Source organism: Hyalella azteca, unplaced genomic scaffold (assembly GCF_000764305.2).
Source record: "Hyalella azteca isolate HAZT.00-mixed unplaced genomic scaffold, Hazt_2.0.2 contig15455, whole genome shotgun sequence".
Taxonomy (NCBI): domain Eukaryota; kingdom Metazoa; phylum Arthropoda; class Malacostraca; order Amphipoda; family Hyalellidae; genus Hyalella; species Hyalella azteca.
In genome coordinates, this window is record NW_025945309.1 from 71,725 (window position 1) to 88,492 (window position 16,768).

The following is a 16,768-nucleotide window of genomic DNA, read 5'->3' on the forward strand; positions in this document are numbered from 1 at the left end:
TAATGTTATCCAAATCACATTGTTATCCAGAGGCAACATCTTACACATCTAGTAACAGAAGATAAAATCTGCATGAAGATAAAAAACATATCAATGTTGAATAACCACACAGAAAATATTAAAATTGTATATTAGTATTGTAATAAGAATTAAAAATGAAATAAATAATTGAACACCATCATACGAACAAATGACCATGCTCATTTATTATAGAGCCAACACCAAATTTTGAGCAAATTTATCGAGATATTACTGATGATGGTACACCAATATTTCAATGTATATACTAGAATAAAAGTCAGTTAAGTATAAATATAATAGTCAACATGACTATATTTTCAATTTATTTGTCAGGGATGCCCCCAAACATCGCGGGGAACATTTTATGACCAAGATAACTAACAAATGGACTCATGTACCTCCTCAGGTTGACATGGTCACCGCGCAAAGTTTTACCGTTCCTTTGAGAATATTTTGTGACAGCGGCAATAATTTGACGAGCTTCTTCGACAGACATGAGCTCGTTGGGGACCTCGGATGCTGTCAGGGAAACGGAGGAATGTAAGCTCCTTCCAAGGACCGGGGTGAGGAATGGTACTGAGAGGGCTCCGGTAGTTCCAGCAGCTAAAGCGATCGAGAACGCGAAGGTACAAACGCGGTCCTGGAAACAGTTCTGGAGGTTCTCAGACTTTGCTGGTAGCTTGGAATCAGCCAGAGGACTTGCCACGTTTACCCTAGTCACAAAAGTATGAGATGTCGTTGTTTCGTTCGGCGAAACCTTGGTTCCGTTTTCTTTAGTTAGTTTCTTTTCTAAATCTTCTATCACTGCCAGAGGACTCAGGTCATCGTCTAGAGGTGAAGCTTCTTTCAGATGCTCTGAGATCTCCTTCCAGTATTTATCGATATTCTGTAGAATTGCATCGGAAATAGTTTTTCCTTCAGTAATATCTTTCAAAATTTCTCTTTCCACCATTTTTGGTAACTTTCTTTCCCTTAGTAAGCTTTCTAGAACCATCAAATCAGCATTCTTCTCAAACGGACGCTGACTTACTGTAGAATCGCCATTGACGTCTAGAGGCAGCACGTCAAGCTGCAGGGTATGGACATTTGACGCAGGGTCTGGAAGATCGTTCCATTCTTCGTCCGCTTCTTGACCATCCACGACAACAGGCACTTTTGATGAAATCGAGCTGCTTTTTTTAGCCACGTTTAGAAGCTCAGGTTTTGAATCTAAAATGCCCTTCAGCGCTAGAGTTTCGAGAGCACTGAGATCGCTTAAGGTGTTAATGTCAAGGCCACCGTTTAAAATTTTGTTGAAAGAAGTGATTTTCTCCAATTCCAAGAACAGCTGCTCTTCAGGCGTCAATGATGGGACTTTTTTCTTATCCTGAGACGTCGGAGATGTCGGTGGAAGAGGTGTTGTTGGAGCGATTGGGTCATTTGTTGTTGCTTGGATGAAGATGGTTGATGTATTTATCACAGGCCGTGAAGTTGACGAGCTGTCACGAAGGATTGGAATCGTCTGTTGTGATTCTGACTGCAGGATTTGGTAAATGTTGTTATTGACAATCGTTGGTTTGTTGCTGATAATAGATATCAAATTGGCATTTTGCAAGAGAGAAGAATCGATAGGAACTCCGTCATCACTCAAGAGAGAAATTTTCATGACTTGTGTCAAATTTGACTGATTGATGTTTAAAATCAGCGGCTTCTCGTCGAGATGAGAGATAAATTGTGCTACAGCTGCTTCTTCAGGAAGACCTTGGGTTTCGTTGAAGATTTGCACACCCTCGGGAGAGATAACTACGTTTGATAATGTTTCGACAGGACTACTTTCAGTTGAGACGACTTTTTCGACGATTGTTGTTAGGTTTTCAACTTTGGGTGGCATAATCGCAAGTTCTTCAGTGGAAATAACTGGTCGAGCAGCCGTAAGGTCCGGTGATGTCATTTCAGAATTAAATTGGGTTGAAACATCGGTTGCAGGCGACCCATCTACGATGTAGGAAACAAAATCGAAAAGATTATTTATAGGAGCCTGAAATGTTTGCGGGATGGTGTTGGCTGAGTTGAGCAAATGCTCCAGGAGTTCTCGGTCCGCTGATGATAGTCCAAGCTCCCCAACTGATGCCGCTAGCGCATCCATAAAGGTCGTACTGTTCTGAACCGATGGAGTTGGAGATTCGTTGTCAATTTCAGTAGTAATGGGAAGAGCAGTAGAAGTTTGAGGTCCCTGACCGCTGAAGACGAGCGAGTCCGAGAGTAGAAAGGTCGTATTATTCGGGTTTTCAGTTATTTTCGAGTAGAACTCCATTCCGAGGACTTCTGAAGCTAGAACCTTCTTCACTGCTGACAGTTTCAGTTCGCCATTGTCGTATGACCAGATATTGAAAGCAATGTATGGAGCTAAAACTTCCTCATTGTCATCGGTAGCGGTAGAGTCATTAGTTCGTACTGGGTTTTCTGTTGATGTTGTCGTCGTGGTGTTGCCGTTGTTCACGATGGTGTTTAGTTCATTGGTTCGCACTGGGTTTTGTGTTGACATTGACTCTGTTGTGCTGTTATTATTTTCAGTTGGTGTTATATTATTTGTTCTTTGTGTTGGTAGCGTAGGGCTGAGCGTTGTTGTCGTCTGCTGCTGTGCTGTGGTGAATTGAGCAGCATCTGTGATACCCAACGAAGATCCCCCAGACGATCCAAACCACAAGTCTGAAACATTATGAGAAATTATTGCTAGGTGAAACAGTATTGTTAATAAAGGTAATTGACAAAATGAATCAGGTAATTGACATCATTTTTCCTCGCATTATTCATGTTGAACAATAGACTTACTTCAAAATGAACTTTGACAAACACTGCAATCAGAAAAAAATTCTAATGACCCTTCCACCATTATTATCGAAATGATATGATAATATAATGGGTGAAATATAATGAAAATTTGATATAAGTATTATTGTAAATGACCACCATGCTACAGATATTCTCTTAGCAATGCACCAGCAGAACAGCAGTGACAAGAAGAAATGCTAACGGATCTCATTAATGCCACATTTATAAAACTCACCGTGAAATATTAGCTGCACATGTAAACAGCATATTATCATGTTTATTAGCTATGAGCATATGATCTTTTTACATAGCTATCGAAACTTTATAGACAAGAAAGTTCGATCTAATTCTGCTCATGATCGGTAATGATTTCAACTCATTGATTTATAACTAAATACTTGTATACCTTATGGAACCGAGGGTGCTCTCCAATAAATATTTTATACGGACGTAGTGTGGACAGCGTTCGAAGACTTTAAATAACTTCTACCCCCCAAACTGGCCAGTACAGTTGGTCAAAATTGCACAACTGATGAGATCAGTAAAAAAATAGAGTAAGTGAAAAGCGTTAAAACACCTGCAGTTTTGTGTCCTACACACCGGCAGCCCGTTACCTTATACGAGTTGTAAATGGTATTAGCTTAAGACTCAACTTCAGTCTCGCCCATGCACAAACAAAAAACAACTGGTTTAAAATATTAAAACACCAACTGCTACCTTGCGGCATGCAGGCACGCTGCATTTCTGCCCATGCGTCACTTTTGCTTTCAAGAATAGACAACGGATCTTCATTTTTGTTATTTTAGCCAGCGTCATCAGACCTATCTGACAAAATCTTGTATGATATTCGAAATTTGAGGTCGTTTGGTGACGACCTCATATTAGAGGACAAAAGAGTTTTGGATTTTAATTGTTCGCTCGAGCTCGCCCAAATATTATCAAAATTTATCTCTTGTAGCCGCCTGCGTATAATAGCCCGCCATAATAGCCCGCCTGTCAAGGGTAGCCGCCATGTCTCCCTAGCTGAGCCACCTGCTGAGGGTAGCCCGCTTTATGGCATGCATGAGCCAATGCGTCAATCCATCGCTTAAGGGTGGTACGATCAGCTCCGTACACATTAATGTATTATTTAAACTGTTTTAAGCGTCTGGCATGCAAAATACGAAGCTGAGTCCTGTTTCTGGCATGCAAAGAGCAAGATTCCGGGGAAGAGCAGTCTTTAATAAAAAAAATCAGTAAAAATCTTCTTCAACTGAAAAAGATTTGTCAGAATTTGGAAAATGAGACACAGACAAATATATCATGCAGCGCTGGACCAGATTACATAAGTAAGAAGCATAGCCATTGGCCCATTACCCTCGCCTTCAGTGGAGGGAGCCTCGGTGGGGTCATCCCCCGGGGGCGGTGTCGTTGCGTGGACATATATCGTTAAGTTCTCGGCTGCAGAAGGCAAGTCTGGCACCAAAATTCCTGTAGTTACAGGAGAATCTTGAGGCACTGAGGTCAGATCCTTAAGCATGTTAGTGAGCTCTTTCATATACCCGTCCATCTGAGCAGCGTGGTAAAGCTCAGTGTCGTCAGCGACGCCGTAAGTGAAGCCGGAAGACAAAGTTTCTGTTTCTGGTAGACGCTCGAAAATTTTAGAAAGATGGACTTTCTTCAGATTCAGGAGATCGTCTTGTGATGACTTGGTTGTTGTTTTCGAAGATATCATGTCTTCGCTATCTTGAATGCTGGATGCCATGTCTGGTTTAGAAGAGTCTGAACGAGCCAGTTTGCGTAGCAACTTTCCTGCGAGCTCGGTAGGATCTGGAGCACCGATGACAGTCCAGCCAGGGATGCTATCGGCTGATCCTTCGTAAGAAGTCCAGCCTCCTTCTGCATCTGTAATTAAGTTGCCAGCAAATTGGATATTAAAGAAAAACGTTACCATGTCAGGTGTAGTTAAAGCGTTAATTTCAAGCAAGTTAGTATCAAACTACTGAAATTAACTGGACACAATTAAGGTATAAGCGTTCGATGTGTTGCAAGCTTCGTTCTAGGTTATCATGCTGCGACCCAAGCGCTTCCAGACTATTTTGCAAATTGACATCTGTGATTTAAATTGAGCATTTATTGCAATTGCTGAAGTGTCTGTGTTGTTTGTATTCATTCCCTTCGTAGTGTGTAGGAAATAATAATGTATAAACATTGGCGTACAATAGCGATGCGTCTTTACTTCTCGAGAAGGTGTCGAGGATGAATTAGTAATGAACATGAACATCCGCAATGAACATTTACAATGAACATCCAACTTCCATTTGAAAAAACGAGTGCGGGAGAAAATCGACTGTAAAAAGTAAAGAAATTAGTGATTCCTGACTAAAAAGATGGTACGAAATTTACAATATGACCAGTACGTGAAATAATCAAATAAACAATGATTATTTAGAATATATCTTCCGAAGATTGATTAGCGTAAAAAAGAGTGAATTTTCCGTCTCCCAAGTGTAATAATAAAGCAGAATATTCACATGTACAAAACTACGACTCACCGAGTGGGATCCTGGGCAGGATACGGGCGCTGGGGGGCCGCGCGTTCACGTTGAGGGTGACTAGGACCAGCAAGAGGGCTACCCTCATCCCCCAGCCCCGCGAGTGTTGCTCGGGTGACATCTTACGTGCGGGGAACACCTGCAACACGCAGACCAGCCTCGATGTGTTGTAGTGTTTTTCTTTGTAAGTTTGACGCATAAATATCAAATTATTTTTGGCAAATTTATTTAGAAAAATTGTCAAATTCTGGTTATTAAAATTTCCTGTTCATGTGAAATTAGCAAGATACGTTCATAGCAAACTGTTTATTCATAATTATTTAGTTTTCGAAAACATGCATTTTAATTTTTATGGTGTTCTGCACCTATGTCGAGATAAGGCTCATGACATTTATAATGTGAAAGAGGAGAAAGACGATCGCAGATCAGCAGAGAGAGATCATATGGCACTGAAAGAGAAACAAAGGAGGACGTAACCAGCAGTTACGTAAATTTTCATTGTTTCCTTCGTCACGTTGTCCTGGACATCTGTACCATCAATTAAGGCTCAGAATAGTGACAACGATATGCCGGTGAATTAATAAATCGTATAAATTTTGCTGTACCACAAAACCGAAATGAGGACTTTGAGGCTGAAGTGTCCTACGATGATGTTGATGTGGATCGTTTTTACATGAATCCAGCGTCCTGAATGAAGATTGTTTAGGCAGCTGAGACAGCACTTCTTGTGTATTAAGATAGAGATTATTGGACATACTTGGCCACGGCGCTGGTCCTGTTTGAAGCCCCATCATCCACAACGTTGCTGGTTCATTGTCAGTAGTGATCTCGATTATTAGAAGAGCGGAAAAATTGTGGATAAATTTGACAACGAGGGAGAACCGCATATGTGCCTATGTGTCTTTGTATTAGCTGGGGAAAAATGTCCGAACCACGCACGAATCGTCAAATCGACACCTGTGATTAAAATTGAGTATTTCTTGCAATTGCTGAAGTGTCTGTTGTGTTGTTTGTATTCATTCATGGTGTGTTTTCTTTTCCAAGTTAGCTGTATTTAGGTTTAGCAAGAAATCGCGTATCTCCTCTGTGATTGAATAGTACAAAGAGCAAACGTGATTATTAAAAGTAATTTTTCTTCCTTACAATAAATGCAGACTGCTGCTGCCTCGCAATATCAATTTGGTTACGTAGGATTTCATTCATGAATACGACTGAATATTGGATAACGTTAGCCATGACTACCTTCAGTCCTGCTGGTTGGTCAGATTAACTTGACATCGCAAGGTACAGTAGACATTAAATCGTGGCCAGTACATGGAAGTGATTCCCTACTACAACGTGTCATCCCTGCTCAGTTAACTAACCGGCGACTCTATAGCATTGCTGAGATTACTAACCTGTGACACTCTATAGCATTGCTGAGATTACTAACTTGAGGCGTTCTATAGCATTGTTTATACAATTTCATATATTTTGCAGCACTGAAGGATCCTCGTTGATTATAGCTACAAATATCTTCTTTCTCAAGCTTTTTTGATTTCATAAATTATTTAAAATGAACAAACCTAATTCAAAATTGTAATTGGATTTGGGGCAACACTTGCCTAAAGAAGTCACGTGCTCAGACGGTCCCTGCAGCACGTGGCAGATCAGCCCGGTCGAGCTAGATAATTTATACTCTTTATAATGAACTAAATAAAATCAACCGGTTTTAATGAACTAGATAAAATTAACCGGTTTAATTATAAAAAAACTTGCGGTAAATTCATTCAGGTGCCAAAAATAACCCTTTTTATATCAGTAGCCGGTATTTGTTGTGCAGGTTCTTTGTTCTCTCTTGTAAAAGCTGTTCTACCGAAGTAGACACACACGTGTCTTCCCACGTACAACCTCTTGTTTTTCAACTAATTTCACAAGATGCCTACCTGACTCGGTGCCCGAACCGAGTTGTGAAATGTATTGATAGTCTTTCTACGGGCCTTGTTCTGTCATACTATTTACTCAAAGCCAATTGAAAATCACCAAGAGAAAGAGAAGAAAAAAAGAACAAGGAACTAGATTCAATCACACGTTTGTGTGCATTTTCAATGAAGTACTTGTAATTTATCCTGGAATTTACGGCCATATCTCATATTTACAACATAAATTCAGAAGAAATTCTCATACCAATTTCTGTTCCTCCTCAAAAGCGAAACCTTCGTTTTCCTTTTGGGACCTGTAAATGAAAGCTTTCGGTTCTATCTAACCGAAATCTTCGTTTTTGGTTCATTTCAAACACGGTTTTTTATTTCACTGATATTATGAACCAATTTAATAATAACAGCAATAATGTTAAGCTTTCTTCATAAATATAACAATTAAAAATCTTCGCTATTTTTAAGATTCGGAGTGTAAGAAATTCAGAGTTTGCAGACCGGCAATTATATGGGTCATCGAACTTTCGCGATAAGCTAAATACCAGGATGCTCGTGGTTAAAAAACGCTGCAGACGCGACCACACTTCCAGTACGAAACTATATATAGTCTGGCCGCGTGCACTATCCTTTGCCGCGTGCACTAGCATGGGCCCGTGCACTAGCCTAGGCCGCGTCCCCTAGCTCGGGCTCGTGTACTAGCCTGGGCCGCGTCCCCTAGCTCGGGCCCGTGCACTAGCCTGGGTCGCGTCCCCTAGCTCGGGCCCGTGTACTAGCCTGGGCCGCGTCTCCTAGCTCGGGCCCGTGCACTAGCCTAGGCCGCGTCCCCTTGTTCGGGCCCAGCCTGGGCCGCGTCTCCTAGCTCGGGCCCGTGCACTAGCCTAGGCCGCGTTCACTATATAGTCTGGCCGCCTTCACTAGCCTGAGTCACGTGCTCAAGCTTGACCGCATGCACTATCCTGGGCCTCATACACTAGCCTAGCCCGAGTGCACTAGCCTAGGGCTCATTCACTGGCCTATAGGCCTCATTCACTATCCCTGCAAACGCGCTGCCTGCGATCAGACAGTGAAAGGGAGTGCCGCAAGCAATCCGTAATGACCACTTACAATGTCGAAACGTTAGCCCAACTCTCTATAGTGATTACAGTGTCATAAAAATCCACTAATTTCTGTGTTGGAGCCCAAATTTTCGGCAAATTCGGATTTTTATCATGAAACAGAGCACAAACACGAATTCAAGGTGAAAAATCGGATCATGTTAGGCTTAAGCACCCCGGTATGAACTTGTTAAGAGAACGCAGCTCAGTAAAGTTCTTGTTAAGAATACGCACCCTAGTAACGTCTGGGGTGCGTATTCTTAAAAAGATCCGAAAAATCTATCACACATATCTTCGACTTTTACTTTCAAGTTTTCCCCTTACTGAATTCGAACTACGTATATCAGTCACAAACAAGAATATTTTCAAGATTTTACTGAAAGTAATTACATTGCGAAATGATGGCATTGTGATAAATAAGATTGAATTTTGGCTAATCTTTGTAAACAGCTTTGTATAATTTGACCATCTGCACCGAACTGGATCGAGATCCGGGTGGAAAGGCTGCATCGTAATTAGTTTTTAACAAATGAAAAACAACGTCAAGCGCGTCGTCAAACAAGATGAGATGAGAGCCATCTTCATTTTCTTACTTTATAGAAAAACGTGCCGTTGAAACTGGTCTACTTTCAGTTTTCTGAACAGTGCGCACCGGTATTCAATCAGCAGACAGGCAAGGTCGGTGCTTAGATCGACAGTCTTGAAGAAATTGATGAGTTGTTCTTTATTTTTGCTCGAGACGAGAACGGGTTCTCCGACGGAGAAGGTTCTGTATCGAGAAAGTTCGAAAGTAATCTTTGAGGAGGAGAGCTTGATGAACCACTTTTTTACTATCATCAGGATGGGTATACGAGGGAACTCTGGTCATCCTCTGATGAGCGGCGCTAATCGTACAATGCAACTTTCCTGCGGCGAACACCATGCAGACATGAGTTCACTGCTATAAGCCTATAGAAACTTTCATATGCGAGCTGCTATTGACTTAGCCATTTGTTTTACTAGATCTATGTCAACATTGATGTAGTGCTAACAAATTACCAAGAAGGAAGGCATTATCTCGTACGCCGTAAGCTTTACCTCCTCTGAAGTAGTTCATGCTACAGGTAACCTCCCTCTAGGCAATGTAGAACGCCATTAGTATGAAAAGTCGCTTCTCATGTGCTCATCTCCTTAGCTTATAATTAGCCTGATTTCATTCAAGCAATTTAGATTTATTATTGCAGCATATTGAAGATTTTTGAAAGCACCATTATTATTATTAACTCAACTTGAACAATCGATTGCGAATTTTAAATATAAAGTTTGGTCAAACTTGGGACAAGCGTTCTTTCCTTATGACGATTTATTAGTGATGGATAGACGTAGAGGTACTGTCAGATAGCCATGTTCCTGTCAGATAGCCATCGAAAATGCATTTTTCATTCGCAAAACGAATAAAAAATTACTAAAGAAAGGACTCATATGTTGTACTTTCACTGGGAGGTCACCGACAACTTCAAGTTCGTTATGCAGCGCCCATTATATACTCCGAATTTTTTGTACGCCTTAATTTGCAGATAGAGGGAGAGATTTTTATGAGAAAACAATTCATTGTCTGCGTAAAATTCAGCGCTTTTTCTCTGAAAAATCAAACTAGTTGCATCGAAAGCTCAAACTTTCTCACCAAGTTCCTTATCCAAAGCGGATTCACCTGTTCCACATACTCTATTGAAAGTTTGTTTGTAATCTTGCTATAGTTTTCTTTACGTCGATACTCTGCTCTGCAAGTCTCTCTTATATAAGAAAGCAGATCTGGTTTCGCTGAAAAAAATCATTGTTATTATTTTATCGGACGTAACTAAATTAACTTAAGATAATTTCAGGAAAACAGTGCACATATTTTTGTCAAGCTTCTGCTGAGATAAGGAGTTCTGGATTCTATTTGAGGTGAAGTGTAGCCCCAAGCCAGTACGAGTATATTGATTAACACATTATTTTGTGTGTAATAGGATCCTCGATATCAGCTGATATAGCCAGCGCTTTCTGCTAGGTCGAGCCATTTTAGCGCATTTTCTCATTTATGGAAAAAAGGCGCTATTGTGCTCGTCATGTCCGTCCGTCCGTCAGTGACTTCACGTCACGGGCAGGCGAGAAAAATGCGCTCTCTGTCACTCACTGCAGTGAGTACGGATATAATTTTTTTTCATTAACTCCGGAATAGATTTTTTAAATTTACAATCTGGACATATTCGAGCCTATAATTCAATTCCTGACCTCTGAGACAAACAATCAATCATTGACATGAAGAACTCCGTCCATTAACACCCAGCTCATTTTATAATCTTTTCATCAGCAAGGCTTACCTCATCTTGTTTTACTAACTGACTACATGGAAGGCTTGCGCGCCAAGTCTATAATTTCACCAACATTTATCCCGCACCAGGCTTCTCATCCTTTCTATTCATTCCATACAATATGCTTACGATAAACATTCCTAGATCAGGTTATATAAAATCATTTAATTTATTGTTGGTTTTTATTAAAACTTCTCGTTAGTTTTGGCATACAACTTCGTTAACTTGCACAGCCTTCCTGGAGGGGCCTTTTTCTGATGTCACGCAGAGCTTCAATTGGCTTTTTCGCGATTATGCGTCAATGTGAGATCTGATTGTGTGTCAATAAGAGCATCGATAATGTGTCAATGTAAGCACTGATTATGTGTCAATGTGAGCACTGATTGTGTTTCTATGTGAACACTGATTGTGAGTCAATGTGAGCACTGATAATGTGTCAATGTGATCACTGATTGTGCGTCAATGTGAGCACTGATTATGTGTCAACGTGAGCACTGATTGTGTGTCAATGTGAGCACTGATTATATGTCGATATGAGCACTGATAATGTGTCAATGTGAGCACTGATTGTGTGTCAATGTGAGCGCTGAGTATTGGCAAATTTGAACGCTGATTATGAGTCAATGTAAGATATGTGAATATGTCATTTGGTAGACTCGTGCATCGCCTTAATTTTTTTTTTTTTTTGGGTTATTTCAACTGAAGATATTGAATACATCTGATCGCCCTGATATTGTATGAAAAAAAATTTTTGAGTACCTCATTTCGAATAACAGTGAGTTTGAGGTTCTATACCAAGCTTACTGTGAAATTTCGCAATTTCTTTGTTTGGTGACAAGCCAGACACATCTTAATTTTCAACACGCACAAATATATTATGTATCTTTTACAATTTATTCTTCTGGTTAAAATATAAGTTTAGTTTTCATTTGGAAATTTTTTTATTTTAATAATATATTTTTAGTTGATATTTTGGATGAAAATTCTCAGCAGCTGCCCATGGAGGCATACCAGCGCTATTCTCTAGGTCTTTTTCTGTTAATTTGTATTGTAACCACGTATAGGGTGACTCACCAAAACTTCCTCAATTGAAAGCTCATTAAAAAAGAACTACTAACGATATCATTACAATATCAAAACTTTATTGAAAAAACATTACCTGAATTTCTGTATCACTGAGTTTTGAAGAAAACATCGGACAAATGACGGCTCCATTGTCGATGCATTCATTTGCTCGATTTTTGAAGTTCCATTAAACTCGCTGAAGCATATTGAGGCTATATTGGGGATGGCTTGACGTATGTTGCTCTTTGAATGAAGTAGGGTCTTTGGACGGTCATTGTAAATAACTGATTTAAGATAACCACATAAAAATATCATGCAAAGCCAAATCGGAGGATTGGGCAGGCTAGAGAAGGTCATCTTCAAGGAGATGAGGCGCTCTGCACAATATTTTCTCAAGTAAGTTTTCAAGAAGCGCTTCACATGCATTTCGGTGAGCAATAAAATCGTTTTCGCTGAGTTTTTGTGCCACAGACAGCTTGTCGAGATGAAATTGCAGTTTTTTGTGAAATATTCGTACCACACTGCTATTCTAAATCCCCAGAATAGCAGCGCGTTACGTGCTGAACGCGGTGAGGAGAACGCTTAAAACGCCTCTCTAACTCTCTCTGTTTTCGGGTGTAGTGGCAGTCCGCATGCTCCCAGACCCTCTTACATTCACACTTCCACTTGCCCTAAATGTGTTCACAAACGTAGCAATCGATTTGCGATCTGGAACCTGACCTGAAGGATGAATACGTAACCGATTACGGAATACTGGTTGAGTAGCGATAATGCAACGGCCATTAGAAAAGTACGTCTTGACAGCAAACGCACGCTGCTCACTTGTCCAATGCATCGTGGCAATTTACTAGGCGGGACACAAAACTTTATGACCTTGCATTTCATTTGAAATACTTTCCGCCTTTTTTCTACTATATCTGGCTGCCTAGCGTGAAATGCAAAACAGGAATATTCCGTGAATCGCCCTGTATACAGTGATGCACAACCCGTAATTATTATTTTAGTGATGAACCCGTCCGAAATTTTATATGAATGACAACTTCGTAGTCATTGCAGGATTGTTATCCCGTTTAGTCTTCCCCATCTTGCAAGTCATTCCCGTTTTTCTCTCATTTGTATCGGTCTTACTCTGACCCCAGGCCATAATTCCGCATAATCTTTGCAGTGATATAATTTTTCCCAACCACATCTCTCTCTTCTCCACCAACATTGGATGATTATGTATAATATATAGCGTCACAACCTGAAAACATTGAATGATTATGTGTAATATATATAGTCAAAGCCTGACGTAACAAATGCCTGACTCTGCATGACTGTTCTTACAGGGCACCATGCCCTAAATCCATTCTCGATCAGACGTAAGCTCGTTTCATGTCACCTATTTCTTGGAGGCTAAATTCAGTTAACAAAGCAGTTACTGTGAGCTAAAAATGATGGAGATGTAAAGGAGATGCGTGTTGTGATGTAAGTGAACACTCTGGGATATGAGTGCGTTTTTGTATGAATTATCTTGTTCTTGTGTGGGTCATTCTGATGCATTTTGGCTTCTGGCTAAGGAACTTAATTAGGCTACGTTTGCTCTCTGTTCAGGCTGTTGGTAATGAAGTGTGTCACTATTTGTATATTATGACCCATTCATTTCTCTGAGTGCATGTTGTTGGATTGTAAATGTAATCAAACAGTCAAAATATTACCAATGCGTACGATGATATATTGGAAAGTCATATTATGAAAGTTTTTCAAATGAATTGCGTGTAAAATTAAATGTTGATTGATTTTAGCATTATTTGATCAATTTCCTGCCAAATATTTAGGAGTGCCTAATAAATCAACACGTATCATTCTAACGATGAAGTTCCAAAGTTAACTTATATTAGGAGATTTAAGGTAGAAAAGAATTCTATAAACCTCAAGAGAAGAGAAACAATGGAGATGGGAGACGATCGCGAGACGTGCAAAAAAAATCTAAGCATCAGAATGAGTTATCCCCAGCAATGTTGATGTATTGTCGCGTGATGAAAGTTCAAGAAGTAACAAGAAATATTTCGTTACTGTGCATCATCTTTACAATGAACAAGTAAACTCAGTATAGTGATCATTTCTTGGACATACTCCGTACTTCATCGGGCGCGCGTTTCTCTTCAAATGAAAGCGTCTATTACTTTACTGCCGCGACAACATCCACATGTTCTTTATCTCGGCAAGACAAGGTAGCAAGTCCACGGTATTTATTACCGCCTGCTACACACACACACACATGCTACCCATAATATTCTCAGGAAAGTTCCTACTTTCTCCGTTCAGAGGAAAAATGAAGTCTTCTTTATACAGATCTTTTTGATGGCGAAGCATATTTGTACTATTCCATAAATATTTTCGTTTCACTAGTACATCAGACCCCAATTTCAAATATGTTTGGGCAAAATGTTATTTTAATTGTCCAATAATATCCCATCGAGTCTTTTATACTAATTTTGGAATGACGCTTTTTTCTTTAGACTAAAAACACGACAATTGTGCAGCCAGCAACTTCTAATTGCCGCGAGCCTCATTTAATTGCCGCTCATCTGGCAATCTTCTGTTTGGATCAACGCTTTTTGTCATTTATAAAGAACAGCCAGCTGTTTGATTATCGGGTGTTTGCCTGTTAAATTAGAATAACCTGCTCGTATTTTATAAGAGCCACCAGCCCTTATTTTATAAGAGCCACCAGCCGTCTCGCCGGCACCCTGGGTGTTATTATACAAGTTGCTCATGAAAATAGGGCCTGCTTTACTATACACTTTCTCCTGTGCCATTAAGTGCATGTGAAAAATGTCTAGTCATGTGACACTGATGACACTGTTCAGGATACAAGAGTTTTGTAACTATTAAAATTATATATTCAAAATATATGTGGTGCGCTTCAGTTCATTAACATCCAGCGATGCCAGCGTGTGAAATTATTCTAAGTGATTTCATTTTTACCACGTTTTTCTTAGTTTCGCTTCGTCTCTGTCTTTCATCAAAAATTCGAACCTAATTTAGAACCCTTCTGAAGATCCTCGAAACTTGAAATTTGGCATGCATGCTTATGCTGCTCAACAATTCAAGATTTGCTCATCAGAAGTAATAATTTAAAAGAAAAAATTTTTAATTAAAAAAAAATAAAAATTCTCGGTTGCAATCGAGTTTTTTTTTTTTTTTTGTCGCTAAATTTTACAATTGTTAAAATTGTTAACTTAAAAGGTAGAAAATAAATAAATAAAAAATCATTTTTAAAAACCACGTTTTTTTGGTGGTTACAAAACTAAAAACAATGAAACAAAACATATAAAATAAACTTTTAAAAATCATGTTTTCTTAACGGACAAAAACGAAAAACATTAACTCTTACATAACAATAAATTTATGTACATAGAATGTTATGTGAGAGTAAATGTTTTTCTTTTTTTTCCGTTAAGAAAACGTGTTTTTAAAAGTTTTTTATTTGTTTTATTTCAATTTTGCTTAAACCAGCTTGATAGGTACTTGTTTAAGTAACTTCAGTTGCCCTTATGTTAAGAGAATATTATTTCACGTTAGCATTTGTTAGCCTCACTTTCAGTCTGCCTCGAAAGTTTTATTTTTATTTTTCCCTAGTATTTTAAGATACATAATTTATATGAAATAAAAAGTCTGGTGTATGTGTGTGATTGTGACTGTTACAGACGTCACAGTCAGGATGTAGGTGTGTGGCTGTGGTATGGGGTAAAAACGTGTAATGAAATGATAAATTTACTACATTTGAATTTAGCGGCACACACACCATGATATAAAAACGTTTATACGAGTATCTCTTCGCCATTGCAAAAATGCTTTGGATTCCTGGCCTCTTAAATCCTGTAGCTTGCTTGTTCAAAATTTCTTTCTCTATTTCTAGTTGACAAGCTGCGCTACCACTGCAGGTTGTCCCCTGTCGCTTTCACCGCAAACTTCCTGCACTTGCGACCGCGAAGAGAAAATTAGAAAGAAAGCCGCTGCACAAACCATCATCTTTTCAGTCTCTTGGAGTGACAAAGCAAAACACGCGTCGCAACATCTCCTTCCGGCTGCGCAACTGCAACGTCGATATAGCATGCCCAGTAGCTGCCCGAAAATGCCCAACATGCCATAAAGGTATGCCCAGTATATAGTACCTACTAGGAATACTTAGTAGCATATCCAGTAATGCCCACAATGCATGCCTTGGGAGCATGCTCAGCTGTACCCACGAGGTATGACAAATTAGCATGTCCGAATGTATTCACAAGGAATGCCCAGTAGCCTGCCCAGCATTCCCCACACGGCATGCCCAAGAATATTCATAAGGGATGCCCAGCTGTACCCACAAGCTCAAAATATGAGGAACGTTACGCCTCTAACAGGACACCAGGAGTGATCGATCGTTCTTCCCTCCAGGAATGTGCTACAAATACTAACAAATTATCGAGGAACGGGCCAGGTCTCATTAAATACCTATCGTCACCTCTAGAAATTTACTACTTTAAATTCTTAGCCTGGGCCATGAATTGAGTAAATTAAACAATATTAATGCACGGTCTAATTAATGTGCTAACATTATAATATTACGGTACATCGGTGTAAGTTATTGGTATCTTACCTGGTGAACACGAAGACGAAGCACGTACTTTGTGAATGCCTAAAAACGATCGAAAACGTCTAGGGCTTATATTAGTAACTCTGTAAGAAATGAATAAATTTCAAGACAGTAACTCTGTAAGAAATGAATAAATTTCAAGACAGTAACACTAGCATCAAATATTCTTGTCGAAGCTCCTGTTTGAGACTCTTCACTTCCTAATTTGAGTGCCAAAATTACGGTTGCAATTGCATAGCTCGACACGAATTGCATTTTTGTTGCAATTCTTCTGAAATTTTGATCAACTATTTATATTATTTTTTTAACTTGTATTACGCAGAGTATCGAAGCGAAGAACATATATAGTAGCTATAAAAATATCAATGCGGCT

General features: G+C 39.5%; 1 protein-coding gene across 2 annotated transcripts; it reads right to left on the bottom strand.

Annotated features, from left to right (window-relative positions):
- Window positions 1-16,512, bottom strand: LOC108681039 (mucin-17). Of its 2 annotated transcripts, XM_018170004.1 has the most exons (4): window positions 16,399-16,512; window positions 5,367-5,505; window positions 4,189-4,716; window positions 1-2,709 (listed from the first exon to the last, which is right to left on the bottom strand). In XM_018170004.1, the coding sequence occupies exons 2-4, from the start codon at window positions 5,485-5,487 to the stop codon at window positions 344-346; spliced, it is 3,015 nt and encodes a 1,004-aa protein (XP_018025493.1). In that variant the 5' UTR covers window positions 5,488-5,505; window positions 16,399-16,512; the 3' UTR covers window positions 1-343. The 2 variants fall into 2 exon arrangements, with proteins under 2 accessions (XP_018025493.1, XP_018025494.1); XM_018170005.1 differs by lacking the exon at window positions 4,189-4,716.
- Between the last annotated feature and the right edge of the window lie 256 nt (window positions 16,513-16,768).

Bases quoted from the DNA above. Each gene is read 5' to 3' on its own strand.
- LOC108681039 (XM_018170004.1), bottom strand. From the start codon at position 5,487: ATGTCACCCGAGCAACACTCGCGGGGCTGGGGGATGAGGGTAGCCCTC. The intron at 4,717-5,366 runs GTGAGTCGTAGT...ACTTAATTACAG, and splicing joins CCTGCCCAGGATCCCACTCG to ATGCAGAAGGAGGCTGGACT. The intron at 2,710-4,188 runs GTAATGGGCCAA...ATAATGTTTCAG, and splicing joins TCCCTCCACTGAAGGCGAGG to ACTTGTGGTTTGGATCGTCT.